Source organism: Heptranchias perlo, chromosome 1 (genome assembly GCF_035084215.1).
Source record: "Heptranchias perlo isolate sHepPer1 chromosome 1, sHepPer1.hap1, whole genome shotgun sequence".
NCBI classification, from domain to species: Eukaryota; Metazoa; Chordata; class Chondrichthyes; order Hexanchiformes; family Hexanchidae; genus Heptranchias; species Heptranchias perlo.
The window spans coordinates 85,180,567-85,196,117 of record NC_090325.1 but is presented as its reverse complement, the minus strand read 5'-3'; the positions used below and the strand labels follow the sequence as shown (position 1 = coordinate 85,196,117).

At 42.1% G+C, this 15,551-nt stretch overlaps 1 protein-coding gene across 19 annotated transcripts in view; it reads right to left on the bottom strand.

The window, feature by feature from the left end:
- The window catches only part of fryl (furry homolog, like), a 450,071-nt gene that overhangs the window by 132,000 nt on the left and 302,520 nt on the right, over positions 1-15,551 (bottom strand). For all 19 annotated transcript variants that reach the window (XM_067987951.1, XM_067987806.1, XM_067987858.1 and 16 more), the window contains 6 exons: positions 15,191-15,282; positions 10,135-10,307; positions 8,043-8,203; positions 3,302-3,412; positions 2,764-2,918; positions 1,618-1,717 (listed from right to left, as the gene is read on the bottom strand). In XM_067987951.1, coding sequence (XP_067844052.1) covers positions 1,618-1,717; positions 2,764-2,918; positions 3,302-3,412; positions 8,043-8,203; positions 10,135-10,307; positions 15,191-15,282 — 792 coding nt within the window. The remainder of the gene's footprint in view (positions 1-1,617; positions 1,718-2,763; positions 2,919-3,301; positions 3,413-8,042; positions 8,204-10,134; positions 10,308-15,190; positions 15,283-15,551) is intronic.

The following is a 15,551-nucleotide window of genomic DNA, read 5'->3' as shown; positions in this document are numbered from 1 at the left end:
TCTTGGTTGGGTGTGAAAAAGATTTCTAGAGCTGTGAGTGGCCATATCACTTTCATCAGTTGGTCTGATCAGTTAGTAAGTGTTTCATTTAGAAGTACCAGAAGGGTCCATCAGATAGACCTGGAATTCAGCTTGAACCTACTGAAGGATTTGATGGTTCTGTTGCCATAAATATTCTGCAAATTAAGCAAGAGCTTTTTGGTGCCTTATCAAGGTACTGATTTCTGTGCACAACACGTTGCACATTGGATTCTGAAGAGTTGCGCTGGGTTCAGCTGTTGCATTACAGCTTGACACAATATTACTCCAATTTGCCTGAAGGAGTCACACTGACTGTGGTCCAGGTGTGTCAATTCTGAATTCAACTATCTTGTGATGTGAATTTAGCACTAACTTATTTTCCATACATGTGTCAATACACTGCCAAATTTCAATTCTGACAGTAACATAAAATGAGGCCACAAAGGTGACTGCTGTGGCAATGAAAATGTCACAACGGTTCAGTAATGGATGCTCTTCAGATGTTATGGCACAATGCACAGAGAGCTTTATCTTGTAAAATATCTTTTATTCACCTAATCTGGGGTAGCTGATGCAGACACAGAGTGCAAAAAGCAGAACAATGTTAATTTCCTTGCACTATCTTTCATCCTTATAAGCAAAGTCACTAACTGCATTAATCAAGAGTGGTACTTCAAAGTATTAAAACTGATATTGGTGCAATGTTGCACTCAGGCAACTGCTGAAGCAAATGATAGGCAGGGCTAGGGCTACAAATCGTGCAAAAAGGAGGATGTGTGACAAATGGAAATTCTCTGTGATTTTCCTCATTTACTGATGGGCTAATTCTGTTGTTTACAAAGTTACTTGAAGCATATTAAACAGATGATATTATGAGTTAATAATTATTATGGTTTGTACATTTCTCAAATTTCATAATATAATGCATAATAATAAGTGCAGCACACTTTAGGAAAGATGTGAAGGCCTTAGAGAGGGTGCAGGAGAGTTACTAGAATGATTCCAGGGATGAGGGACTTTAGTTACATGGATAGACCAGAGAAGCTGGGGTTGTTCTCCTTGGAACAGAGAAGGTTGAGAGGAGATTTGATAGAGGTATTCAAAATCATGAAGGGTCCAGACCGAGTAGATAGAGAGAAACTGTTCCCATTGGTGGAAGGGTCAAGAACCAGAGGACATAGATTTAAGGTGATTGGCAAAAGAACCAAAGGTGACATGAGGAAAATCTTTTTTACCCGAGTGGTTAGGATTTGGAATGCACTGCCCGAGGGGGTGGCGGATGCAGATTCAACCATGGCCTTCAAAAGGGAACTGGATAAGTACTTGAAAGGAAAAAATTTGCAGGGCTACGGGGCTAGGGCAGGGAAGTGGGACTAGCTGGATTGCTCTTCCAAAGAGCCGGCACGGACTCGATGGGCCGAATGGCCTCCGTCCGTGTTGTAACCTTTCTATGATTCTGTTTAGATTTAGAATTAAGAGAATATTTTTTGCTGAGGATTAATAACAGAAAACAAATATATATTAAGAGTTACATAAGACATTCAGTTGTGCATTGAGTGAAAGTGTCACTGCTTTCATTTCAGATCATTCACAAACCTGCAGCAGTTGCATGGCAATTTCATAGATCTCTCTGGATGAATCAGCTGCTTTGAAAAGTATCAGGTTCAGAAGGGTCACAGTGTCAAACTGGTAATCCCTGTGAGGAAGTTCCAGATGTACATATATTATTAAATTTACAGAGTTAAATTTTTATTTAGTCTTGTTATGATTAGTGTAAGTAAAGCACACATGAACAAAAACAAATACTAAATCAAACAGCATGATCCCAAGATAAATATGCCAGTTTGTTTACAGAGAACATGCGCACAATCGTTAATGAAGGTTCAACTTAAAGAGTTTGTTTAAGCCAGAGCATATTATCAAGAGGGAACCAAAATAAATTAAAGCCAAACTGGACTTATAATGGAAAATCTGCATACATCAAGGTAGGGTCATTAATTAAAAAAATCTCATTACAGCAAATTAACCTTTGAAGATCCATAATTGAAGATATTAGCTACCATCAAGACTCCTCAAATGATTTAATACTTGATTAGTGCGTCTTATTAATGCAATTTTACTTCCATAATTTTGTGAATTCTAACAGATCACAGGTATCCCACCAATTTTGTCTTCACGGTGCAAAAAAACATAAGGAGTCTTTCACTATTTCCCATTGTAGACACAACTGTGCGCTTCTAGCCACACTGTAGTTTGTAACTGGTTGTAGTTCTCCTTTTATGATATCTTGTTCCATGTCCTCAGATTCCTCCTTGTACTATGAGCACACCATGCACCATTCATGAAAGTGAGCATCGGTGGTCTGCAGCTAGATCTCTGCCAATGCCCTCTATAACTGGCAGGTAGGAGCTGTATGAATGTGGCACAGGTTGGTTCAGCCTCTGATTGCAGATAGCCTTACTGACATTGGAATATTGGAATTAAGTTTATTGAGATCCACAGACGGAATTTAAAAAATCAGTTATCCAACAACAGATAATTGAGGTCTTCCCTCCCAGTGGCCAATTTATAAACATGTAAGTGGTTATTGCAGACAATAGCTTTTATTGAACTGAATCAGCCTGATGTTTTATAATGTTCAATGCTCATAATGTTTAATTGAGCTACCTCAATTACAGTCCACTGTGTGAGCGTGTGTTCATTATTGCTTAGCCATCAATATGAGAACAGTTTAACTCGTACCTGTTATGAAACACATTAGTTATTGCCTTGAAACAGCCAGCTGCCACGCGTCTTGAACCTGTATAGCATCGATCTACAGCCCAGTACATCAGGTTACTCTGGTCTGGATTCAGCTCTAATAAGAGCATTACGGCTTCACAGCCTAACTGATGAACCTAAAGCAAGCATGTGCAAAATATAGAGTTAATATTAAAACAGTAGCTATAGAAATAAATTATTGCACAAGACAATGCCAGCTGTTATAGGCAGGGACAATTAATTATGCAGGTTAATCCAACTACCAGTTTGGTTTTAGCATCAGCACACTACTGAAATTAATCTTACCATGAAAGAAGACATTAATATAACATTAACGCATCTTGTAAAATAGCAGCCTTTATAGTATTATTTTTAACTGGTGAGTTTTCAGAACATAAGAGACCAAAGACTATACTCAAGTTCATTTGGTCTTCAATATTACTAAAATTACTACTTTTATACATGGCATTTATTGTATACATCTATGATTTAAGAAGGATGTAACCCAGATATTTCTTACCTTTTTTTCTTGTGAATCCAGGATATTATCCAACCACTTGTACAGGTAGCCATCTGATGACAGACCTACATTATCAGACACGGGTCCACAACACAGTACAGCTGACATAGCCTATAATGGTGAAAGACGGGATTGATATGCATGATTAAAGAAATGATACTGTGAAAATACTCGTGACAATTCTCCTGGATCTAAACAACACAGGTGAAGTGATAACAACAGTGCCTGTAGTACAAGGTTTGGCAATACATTACCACTAGAAATACTAATTGTTTGTACATTTGTTGAATTTAGGATGAAGGTAACATTACAGGTAACTGCCACCACTGTACTTATCCATGATGTTCATCACAGCTCTCCAATTATTTTTCAAACTTTCATTTTTTAAATTGATTTTATTAGGGCACATTTTGCAATGCTTAGTGCACTAGAATCACCTGAATATATGGAGTGCCACAAATCAGACACACTAACCTCTGTGCCCGATTCTTAGATCCATGCTCATGTTGCGCAAGGCTCCATACCTAGGAGTGGAGCCTCACAGAATTAATCCCATTATGTCTCCTTGGAAGCTTACAAATTGTAGGAAGCAGCATGTGTAGCCAACACTAGAGTGACATTATGTAGAGGGTCCCTATCAATGTGCCTACTCATAACATTGAGGCCAATGTCTCCAGGTATGAGACATACATCTCCATCAAGTGTAATGTAATATGAACAATTCAGGTGCTCTGATCACGATTGGGCACCTGCTGCTCAGATGAACAGCAGCATCCACAGTGCCTATAAGTACTGTCCTTCTGTGATAAATATATTGTCAATCAAAAATTTAAATAAAGTGGATGAAATTGTAGTCAAAACAAAGATTATTTGTAGTATTATAAACAACACCCTTAGTAAGGCCAAATAAGGCCATTTACCCCTGCAATGCTGTACATTATTTAGCTCCCCCCACTTCCCCAAACTTGAGATTCAACATTTCCATGATGAGTATGCACACACAAACTTTTGCATGAATATACACCTGTATTGTGAATGGATTTATAATGCCTGTTAAAATTGGTTCAGAAATCTAAATTATTTAGGATTTGAGATTTAATTATTAAAACCACATCCTTTTGAATATTCAGGAAACTGTTTTCAAACTTTAAACCTATATGAGGCTGCTGTTAACTAAAATTCCAGTTCTTTTTTATTCGTTCATGGGATGTGGGCATCGCTGGCAAAGCCAGCATTTATTGCCCATCCCTAATTGCCCTTGAGAAGGTGGTGGTGAGCCGCCTTCTTGAACCGCTGTAGTCTGTGTGGTGAAGGATCTCCCATAGTGCTGATAGGTAGGGAGTTCCAGGATTTTGACCCAGCGAAGATGAAGGAACGGCGATATATTTCCAAGTCGGTATGGTGAGTGACTTGGAGGGGAACGTGCAGGTGGTGTTGTTCCCATGTGCCTGCTGTCCTTGTCCTTCTAGGTGGTAGAGGTCGCAGGTTTGGGAGGTGCTGTCGAAGAAGCCTTGGAGAGTTGCTGCAGTGCATCCTGTGGATGGTGCACACTGCAGCCACCGTCGGTGGTGAAGGGAGTGAATGTTTAGGGTGGTGGATGGGGTGCCAATCAAGCGGGCTGCTTTGTCCTGGATGGTGTCGAGCTTCTTGAGTGTTGTTGGAGCTGCACTCATCCAGGCAAGTGGAGAGTATTCTATCACACTCCTGACTTGTGCCTTGTAGATGGAAAGGCTTTGGGGAGTCAGGAGGTGAGTCACTCGCCGCAGAATACCCAGCCTCTGACCTGCTCTTGTAGCCACAGTATTTATGTGGCTGATCCAGTTAAATTTCTGGTCAATGGAGACCCGCAGATGTTGATGGTGGAGGATTCGGCGATGGTAATGCCGTTGAATGTCAAGAGGAGGTAGTTAGACTCTCGCTTGTTGGAGATGGTCATTGCCTGGTACAAATGTTACTTGCCACTTATGAGCCCAAGCCTGGATGTTGTCCAGGTCTTGCTGCATGCAGGCACGGACTGCTTCATTATCTGAGGGGTTGCGAATGGAACTGAACACTGTGCAATCATCAGCGAACATCCCCATTTCTGACCTTATGATGGAGGGAAGGTCATTGATGAAGCAGCTGAAGATGGTTGGGCCTAGGATACTGCCCTTAGGAACTCCTGCAGCAATGTCCTGGGGCTGAGATGATTGGCCTCCAACAACCACTACCATCTTCCTTTGTGCTAGGTATGACTCCAGCCACTGGAGGGTTTAATGGTTCACAGAGAATGTGCCGAAATAAGACAAATTAAGAATGAAACTTGACTTGAGTTTGACGAATATAGTAATTCTTTCACATGTGGAAATGCTACAACCATGACTAAAATAAAGCTGAGAAAAGGGTGGCTAAGGCAAACGTAGGTCCCTTAGAGGATGAGACCGGGAAATTAATGGTGGGAAACATGGAGATGGCAAAAATGCTGAACAAATATTTTGTTTCAGTCTTTACAGTAGAGGACACTAAGAATATCCCAACACTGGACAAACAGGGGGCTCTAGGGGGGGGAGGAGCTAAATACGATTAAAATCACTAAGGAATTGGTACTCAGTAAGTTAATGGGATTCAAGGCGGATAAATCCCCTGGACCTGATGGCTTACATCCGAGGGTCTTGAGGGAAGTGGCAGTAGGGATTGTGGATGCTTTGGTAATAATTTTCCAAAATTCTCTGGACTCGGCAAAGGTCCCGGCAGATTGGAAAACTGCCAATGTAACACCCTTATTTAAAAAGGGTAGTAGGCAGAAGGCTGGAAATTATAGACCAGTTAGCCTAACATCTGTGGTGGGTAAAATTTTGGAGTCTATTATTAAGGAGACAGTAGCAGAACATTTGGATAAACATAATTTAATAGGACAAAGTCAGCATGGCTTTACGAAGGGGAAGTCATGTCTGACAAATTTGCTTGCGTTCTTTGAGGACATAACGTGCAGGGTGGATCAAGGGGAACCAGTGGACGTAGTGTATTTGGACTTCCAGAAGGCATTCGACAAGGTGCCACATAAAAGACTATTGCTCAAGATAAAGAATCATTGGATTGGGGGTAATATTCTGGCATGGGTGGAGGATTGGTTATCGAACAGGAAGCAGAGAGTTGGGATAAATGGTTCATTCTCGGACTGGCAACCAGTAGCCAGTGGTGTTCCGCAGGGGTCGGTGCTGGGTCCCCAACTCTTTACAACCTATATTAACGATTTGGAGGAGGGGACCGAGTGTAACATATCAAAGTTTGCAGATGATACAAAGATGGGAGGGAAAGTAGAGAGTGAGGAGGACATAAAAAACCTACAGGGGGATATAGACAGGCTGGGTGAGTGGGCGGAGATTTGGCAGATGCAATACAATATTGGAAAATGTGAGGTTATGCACTTTGGCAGGAAAAATCAGAGAGCAAGTTATTATCTTAATGGCGAGAAACTGGAAAGTACTGCAGTACAAAGGGATCTGGGGGTCCTAGTGCAAGAAGATCAAAAAGTTAGTATGCAGGTGCAGCAGGTGATCAAGAAGGCCAACGGAATGTTGGCTTTTGTTGCTAGGGGGATAGAATATAAAAACAGGAAGGTATTGCTGCAGTTATATAAGGCATTGGTGAGACCGCACCTGGAATACTGCATACAGTTTTGGTCTCCATACTTAAGAAAAGACATACTTGCTCTCGAGGCAGTACAAAGAAGGTTCACTCGGCTAATCCCGGGGATGAGGGGGCGGACATCTGAGGAGAGGTTGAGTCGATTGGGACTCTACTCATTGGAGTTCAGAAGAATGAGAGGCGATCTTATTGAAACATATAAGATTGTGAAGGGGCTTGATCGGGTGGATGCGGTAAGGATGTTCCCAAGGATGGGTGAAACTCGAACTAGGGGGCATAATCTTAGAATAAGGGGCTGCTCTTTCAAAACTGAGATGAGGAGAAACTTCTTCACTCAAAGGGTAGTAGGTCTGTGGAATTTGCTGCCCCAGGAAGCTGTGGAAGCTACATCATTAAATAAATTTAAAACAGAAATAGACAGTTTCCTAGAAGTAAAGGGAATTAGGGGTTACAGGGAGCGGGCAGGAAATTGGGCATGAATTTAGATTTGAGGTTAATATCAGATCAGCCATGATCTCATTGAATGGCGGAGCAGGCTCGAGGGGCCGATTGGCCTACTCCTGCTCCTATTGCTTATGTTCTTATGAGGGACTTAACTTATCTGGAGAAACTGGGAATGTTCTCCTTAGAGCAGAGAAGGTTAAGAGGAGACCTGATAGGGGTATTCAAAATAATGAGGGGTTTTGATAGAGCAAATAGAGGTATTCAAAATAATGAGGGGTTTTGATAGAGCAAATAGGGAGAAACTGTTTCCTCTGGCAAGTGAGTCAGTAACCAGAGGTCACAGATTTAAAATAATTGGCAAAAGAACTAGAGGGGAAATAAAGAGATTTTTTTTCCCACAGAGGGTTGTTAAGATCTGGAATGCACTACCTGAAAGGACGGTGGAAGCAGATTCCATAGGAACTTTTAAAAGGCAATTGCACACGTACTTGAAGAGGACTAATTTGCAGGGTTATGGGGAAAAAGCTGGGTTGTGGGACTAAAGCTGGACAGCTCCTACAAAGAGCCGGCAAAGACACGACGGGCCAAATGGCCCCCTTCTCTGCTGTAAGAGTCTATGATTCTATTTGGTGGATTTTCACAGTGAACTAAAAGGATTAATGTCTTGTACCTTTAATGCAGAGTACTGATGCCGGTTAATTTGCATGTTCCTATCACTGTATCTGTCGAGAGGAGTAAACATTATGCTAAAGGGGCCGGCCCAGTGGCTGAACAACATAAATAGACTGTGGCGTAGACTCTGCTGTGGAAAGATAGCTCTGCGTTGGTGCACTGTAAGGAAAGACAAAAAAGTAAAATGAATCTCAATATGTCTCCTGGATAAATTAAGCATTGTATAATATATTACCTTTAAAATCCTTAATAATTCAAACAATTTAAACAAAAAGCTCTTTCTGATGCATGAGAGTTAAACAATGGTAACAGAACTGTTTATTTTCTTGGGCTGGAGTTAGATTTTGGATCTGGTGCACTCTCACGCACATAGATGAAGAGTTACGTAGAACATATTAATTTCAAAACTACATTAGGATTGCTCAATTTCACTGGTAAATCGCAATATCTCAACAAAACATATATGGAATTTTGACAGTTATACAAACAATCCTTCTTTAACTAAACTCTGAGGACATTCAGCAATGAGGATTTCTGCCCTTATGATTTAAAATGCAACCGATGCTCAGAGTACACCAAGGTAAGCACTAGTGACAGAAGCAGAGCTCCATCACACAAAATTTCTGTAATACATATTTTTTCATACAACACAAAAAACTGTGAATTTAGAAAATGGAGACTTTTGTCTAGCCATATTCCGAAATAAAGTTCCTTTGTGTGGGGGAAGAAAGGCAATATATGAAAACTATCTGGAGACAATTTCAAGGCATGGCCTTTGTTGGTGACATCTAACCAGAAGCCAATCATATCAAGTTTGTTTGGCCAGTACTGTGGGTTTTTCAAATGATATTGTATGCAAGTTTGCAATTGTGAAAGAAGATGCCATTTTTTGCCTTTGATTACTTTTCTCATCTTGTCTACTTCAGTGATAGAAATAATTGGCATTCTGATTACTGGATTACAGTCCCCACTACTTATAGCGAGCGCGTTGCTGTCAACGTAATTTGCCCGCTATAGGCGGTGGCCGGTGTAACCAACACATTTTTTTAAAGCACGCAGAGAATCCTCATTCCCTGTCTCTCCACTTCCCGCTCTGCCCCAGTGCCGTTACTCACACCGTGGTAATGATGCAAACAGGAAATGACCAATAACCTGTCTGTGAGAGAAAGATAGAGTAGGAGTTAAGATACAAGAGCAAACGCTCTTCAGCTATGGAAAGCTCAACAGGGCTGACGTACACAGCGGTCTGGTCAGTTTCACCTCTGGTTTAGAACTGAAACGATTGCAATCGCAGGAGGTCTAGAGAACCACGGAGGTGGGGGGGGGGGGGAAAGAGTGGTGACTGAAGGGACTTAATGACAGGTAATCGCACTTTGACAAGGTGCGAACAGCTGCTTGAACTGCCTGAAATAGTTGGCACGCTTAATACAGTTTAAGCGGCACCTTTGTAGTTGACGCCTATAATAATGGCAAATGGTTAGCACCATTTGCCCAATATGGGCAGCTATCTGGGATAAATGAGGATGGTATAAGTGATGGGGTCTGTACTGTGAAAGAACCTGGTGGTCTTCAAATAAGCCTGCCTCCACTTCAAAGAAATGCCAGAAGTTTGCTGTTCACATGCTCATCTACCTAAATGGTAGAACTGATAAACATGTTTGCAGGTCTTCTTTGATCCAGTGTTTTAAAGTATGCCTTTGAAATAGTATAAATGTTCCTGGTTTTTCCTCCATCTTCAGTTCCCTTTTTATTTTAAATATTTGCTATGTTATTGAAACATGATATTTTATACATTTGCAAAAGATACAGTTGTGTTTATTCATATTTTGACGATTAGTTACAGCTAATAGTTCTTGCACCATTTTTCTTACTTTCCCAGGTTCTAGTTCGAAGGGTGCAGTTCCACTACACAAAATTAGCTAAACTGGTGCAGTATAACTTCAGAGTTAAGGCCCGACCTGATGCTGGAGCAAAGCAGCGCAAGACTTTCTCCATCAGGGAGTGTCGACAAACTTACACTCTCAATGCATATTAGTTAATAAAAATATTTCAGCACATGAGCACATTGCTTATCTTATAATTATGTATACCTGGGACATTTTGAATGATATTTGCCACCAAGGCACTGAAATGGCATCGGATATCCTTTAATGTGTCAGAATCCTTGTCATTCTCAGCTTCAAGTAACTGCCTCGTTAGATCAACGTACTCCAATAAAGTGTTATTGAGGGAATGTGTTTCATTATCAAGGCCTCCACTTCCACTGATAATTGGAGAAAAAACAAAGAATACATAAGAAAACCAAAAACACAAACAAATCAAACCAACTACAAGAAAAATCTATGCCCTATTATACCAGCAATGAACAGATAAAATGCACATCAATTTAGCGGTTTCACCTCAAATCAGAAACACCAATTAGGATGTTCAACACTGGAATGGTGCCATGTTGTCTCCAGATTAACAGCTGGTTCTAGTGCAGTACCTCGGAAACAATGCACACCCTGACACCACAAAGTGCATCAGACCTACTCTATCTACTTATCAGTACAAGAACTCCCAACTCCCTGTAAACCCCCCTGAAATAGTACTGGTACACAGAAGTGGATTGAGATGTGTCCTTAAGTGAAGCAGGCTATACAGGTAGGGAGCTTTGGTTTCCTTCAAAATGTGCAAATATATACACATAGCATCATTTTTGATATATATGCTCAGTGGTGTTATAAGCTTGGGAGAAAACTGCAGCATCATTTTTTTTATTCGTTCATGGGATGCGGGCGTCGCTGGCAAGGCCAGCATTTATTGCCCATCCCTAATTGCCCTTGAGAAGGTGGTGATCAGCCGCCTTCTTGAATCGCTGCAGTCTGTGTGGTGAAGGTTCTCCCACAGTGCTGTTAGGTAGGGCGTTCCAGGACTTTGACCCAGTGACGATGAAGGAACGGCGATATATTTCCAAGTTGGGATAGTGTGTGACTTGGACCGGAACGTGCAGGTGGTGGTGTTCCCATGTGCCTGCTGACTTTGTCCTTCTAGGTAGTAAAGGTCGCGGGTTTGGGAGGTGCTGTCGAAGAAGCCTTGGCAAGTTACTGCAGTGTCTCTTGTAGATGGTACACACTGTAGCCACGGTGCGCCGGTGGTGAATGTTTAGGGTGGTGGATGGGGTGCCAATCAAGCGGGCTGCTTTGTCCTGGATGGTGTCGAGCTTCTTGAGTGTTGTTGGAGCTGCACTCAACCAGGCAAGCGGAGAGTATTCTATCACACTCCTAACTTGTGCCTTGTAGATGGTGGAAAGGCTTTGGGGAGTCAGGTGGTGAGTCACTCGCTGCAGAATACCCAGCCTCTGACCTGCTCTACAGTATTTATGTGGCTAGTCCAGTTAAGTTTCTGGTCAATGGTGACCCCCAGGATGTTGATGGTGGGGGATTTGACGATGGTAATACTATTGAATGTCAAGAGGAGGTGGTTAGACTCTCACTTGTTGGACCTGGTCATTGCCTGGCACTGTCTGGCGCAAATGTTACTTGCCACTTATCAGCCCAAGCCTGGATGCTGTCCAGGTCTTGCTGCATGCTTAATTATCTGAGGGGTTGCGAATGGAACTGAACACTGTGCAGTCACCAGTGAACATCCCCATTTCTGACCTTATGATGGAGGGAAGGTCATTGATGAAGCAGCTGAAGATGGTTGGGCCTAGGACACTGCCCTGAGGAACTCCTGCAGCAATGTCCTGGGGCTGAGATGATTGGCCTCCGACAACCAGTACGATCTTACTTTGTGCTAGGTATGACTCCAGCCAGTGGAGAGTTTTCCCCCTGATTCCCATTGACTTCATTTTTATTAAGGCTCCTTGGTGCCACACTCGGTCAAATGCTGCCTTGATATCAAGGGCAGTCACTCTCACCTCGCCTCTGGAATTCAGCTCTTATGTCCATGTTTGGACCAAGGCTGTAATGAAGTCTGGAGCCGGGTGGTCCTGGCGGAACCCAAACTGAGCATCGGTGAGCAGGTTATTGGTGAGTAAGTGCTGCTTGATGGCACTGTCGACGACACCTTCCACCACTTTGCTGATGGTTGAGAGTATACTGATGGGGGCGGAAATTGGCTGGATTGGATTTATCCTGCTTTTTGTGGACAGGACATACCAGGACAATTTTCCACATTGTCGGGTAGATGCCAGTGTAGTTGTACTGGAACAGCTTGGCTAGAGGCGCGGCTAGTTCTGGTGCAAAAGTCTTCAGCACTACAGCCGGGATGTTGTCGGGGCCCATAGCCTTTTCTGTATCCAGTGCACTCAGCCGTTTCTTGATATCACGTGGAGTGAATCGAATCGGCTGAAGACTGGCTTCTGTAATGATGGGATATCGGGAGGAGGCCGAGATGGATCATCCACTCGGCACTTCTGGCCGAAGATGGTTGCAAATGCTTCAGCCTGGTCTTCTGCACTCACGGGCTGGACTCTGCCATCATTGAGGATGGGGATGTTCATGGAGCCTCCTCCTCCCATTAGTTGTTTAATTCATGACTGGATGTGGCAGGACTGCAGAGCTTTGATCTGATCTGTTGATTGTGGAATTGCTTAGCTCTGTCTATAGCATGTTGCTTCCGCTGTTTAGCATGCATGTAGTCCTGTGTTGTAGCTTCACCATTGACAATGGACTGAGTAACCCAGACAATGTAAGCAAGTTTTGTTCAATGTTCGTCACTCATGTTGAAATTTGAAGTATAACGAAGGTATTTTATTTTTCTTTCTCAACTCTCATTTTCATTTAAAAATTATATCAAGAATTTTGCCATTAGTAATGGTAACCAGTTTGGAAGAATTACCATGGACTAATGTAAACTTTTGTTTAAATAATAAATTCTAATGATAATAAAGATTAAAACAAAAACTGTTTTACAACTTAATTTACTAAATCTACACAAGGTTCTCTACTTTTTATATTAACAAGTGTAAACAAAATTTCACAGCGACATGTAAATTAAATATGAATTCTTTGCCAATCAAATGATGAGAGCCATTGGCAGCTTGCAGCTCATTGGTTTTTTGAAATAAATTAACAATGCTTTCATGAAACCATGCACAAATTTTTAAGAGAAAATATTGCACCTAAGCTTTTCCAATATCAGGAAATAATATTTCTTATGAAGTATAAATATTTCCTTCCTGAGCTTTTCCTAATTTCTCTGTGATTGTTAAAACTTATAGCTTTGTTTTCTGAACACTTCCTTTCTATGACCTGAGAACCAAATGAAAGAGACTGCTCTGAACTTCTTTTGTTTCAAAAACCTATGGTCCGTATACAATATGGTACAGTGGAAGCTTGATTATCTGCCATGGTGGAACGACACTTGATAAATAGTTGAAACTGATAATCAAGATTCTCCAAATATAGAAAACCATAGGCAGCAAAGAGGATACATTTTATTAAACTGGAAAACTATGTCCCTTACATATAGAGCAAGACTTATGGATTGGCTATTTAAATTAGCTCTTCTCAGTATTCCTGAATAGAAGAATTCCAGACAAAAAATTCAAAGAGTGACCCATCCCACATTAGATGAGATATGAATGTAAACGAAAGACAAAAGAAAAGGTAAAGATTTATTTTAATAATACATAAATCTTAAAGAAGAAATGATTAGATTTGGTGGAATATACCCTTCAATATATCAGTGCTGTTGCATTAAGGCACTTGTCATTCCCTCTTTACGAGCAGCAACCCCAGCTGCCCCATCTTCTCTCGTCAACCCTCCCACCCAGCTTTCCTGCTGCCAGAGAATCTTGCCAACCTGCTCACTCCACCCACTATTGCCCCTTTAGACTCTGCCAGCGGATCAACAATCATCGCCCCTCTCCACATTTCCCTCCAGAATATCTATTCATTTGTAACCAAGGCCCTTTCCATTCATGGCCTTATTATGGATGAATGCATTGACATCCTGGCATTGACAAAAACTTGGCTCATGGGTGGCAGACCTTGCTCCTTCATGAAGCCTTCAACAAGCCTGGCTACACTTTCCACCACCGCGGCAGTGGCGGTGCAGCCCTTATCAACAAATCGCAACTTGGTCTCTCCCCCTAATCCTCCGATACCATCCCCTCCTTTGAGCACCTCTCCTTGATTCAGCCCTCTCGGCACTCCTTGAAAAGCCTAGTTTTCTGCTATCCTCCCAAGCCCAACCCTGAGATTCTCACCAAGATATCCTTTCTCCTTTCCTCCCTCAGCCTCTGCACTAAGCAATCCTCATCCTCGGTGATTTTGATCTCCATCTCACCTCACCTTGCCTGCTGTCCTCTGATTTCACTACCGTCCCTTAACCCCTCTCTCCATATAAACTCTCCTACCCAGGTTCATGGCAAACCCTTTCGATCTCACCTCTCTACACCCATGGTCTCAATCACAGACAAGGCCATCTTCAACCACTTCCTTGTATCCCTCTCCATCCACATCACTCCACCCACTTCCAACCTCACTTCTTTCTGCACCGTTCCTGGACTAAACTCTCACCCCAAGTTACATAAAACTGCTTTTTCAAATACCCAACTGTCTATCCTTTGGCCCATCCGAGGCAGAGGTGGGCAATGTCGCAGAGGTGGAGGTAGATGGTCTTTGTGATAGAGAAAATATGAGGTTGGAAGGTCAGCTCAGGGTTGAGTAGAATGCCAAGGTTGTGATGAGTATGGTAGAGCCTGAGATAGAGGCTAGGGGGGGGAATGGAATCAGCTGCAATGGAGTTTGTAGGGGGGGCTAAAAACGATTCTTTGTGTATTGCTTAGACAGTGAATGTCATCATGTTATTCAACCATGTGGGACGCCACAGTTGAGCCCAATCCTGTTCCATCTTCAGCATATGCCTGTCCATATGCGCTTTGCAGAAGGAGCCACTGGATAACAATCAAACAGGAACCCTGGCTGACATTTTTCCCTTCCCACCCACGAGCACTGAGGTCAATTATACTACGCCTCTTGCTAGCCTTGTTGAGATCAGCTACCTTAGGAGACTGAGGATCGAAGCTGGAGACTTCCTGGTTCAGCTTTACATCAGTCAGAGCACTTAATAAGCGTGCAGTGATTCTTTAATAGCTTAATAATTCTGTTGCAGTTTGTTGACATAAAATTCTAACACAGTAGTATTGTTGCTTACCTGTGACTAATTACACCAGCATCTGCTAGCAGCTCAAATATCCTCACGAGTTGCACTCGCAAAATGTCTCGACGCCTGCGTCGTTTCATATTCTGCATTAGATACAAATATTACTTATTTCTAGTCTTTTGAAGTTCCACATTCTACCCAACAGTACAGGTAAAACAAAACCGCTATATAAATAACTGAACAAAATTTCTCCACTGTAAACAAAAATTGCAGTGAGTGTCTGAATGCAACCCATAAATTTCTAAAGTAGTAGATATTCTAACAGTCAAATTAGAATCACTAAGGACCTTACTACATCCCTCTAAGGTCACGCCCCTCCCTGTCTCTGCAACTTTCTTCAGCCCTACAACCC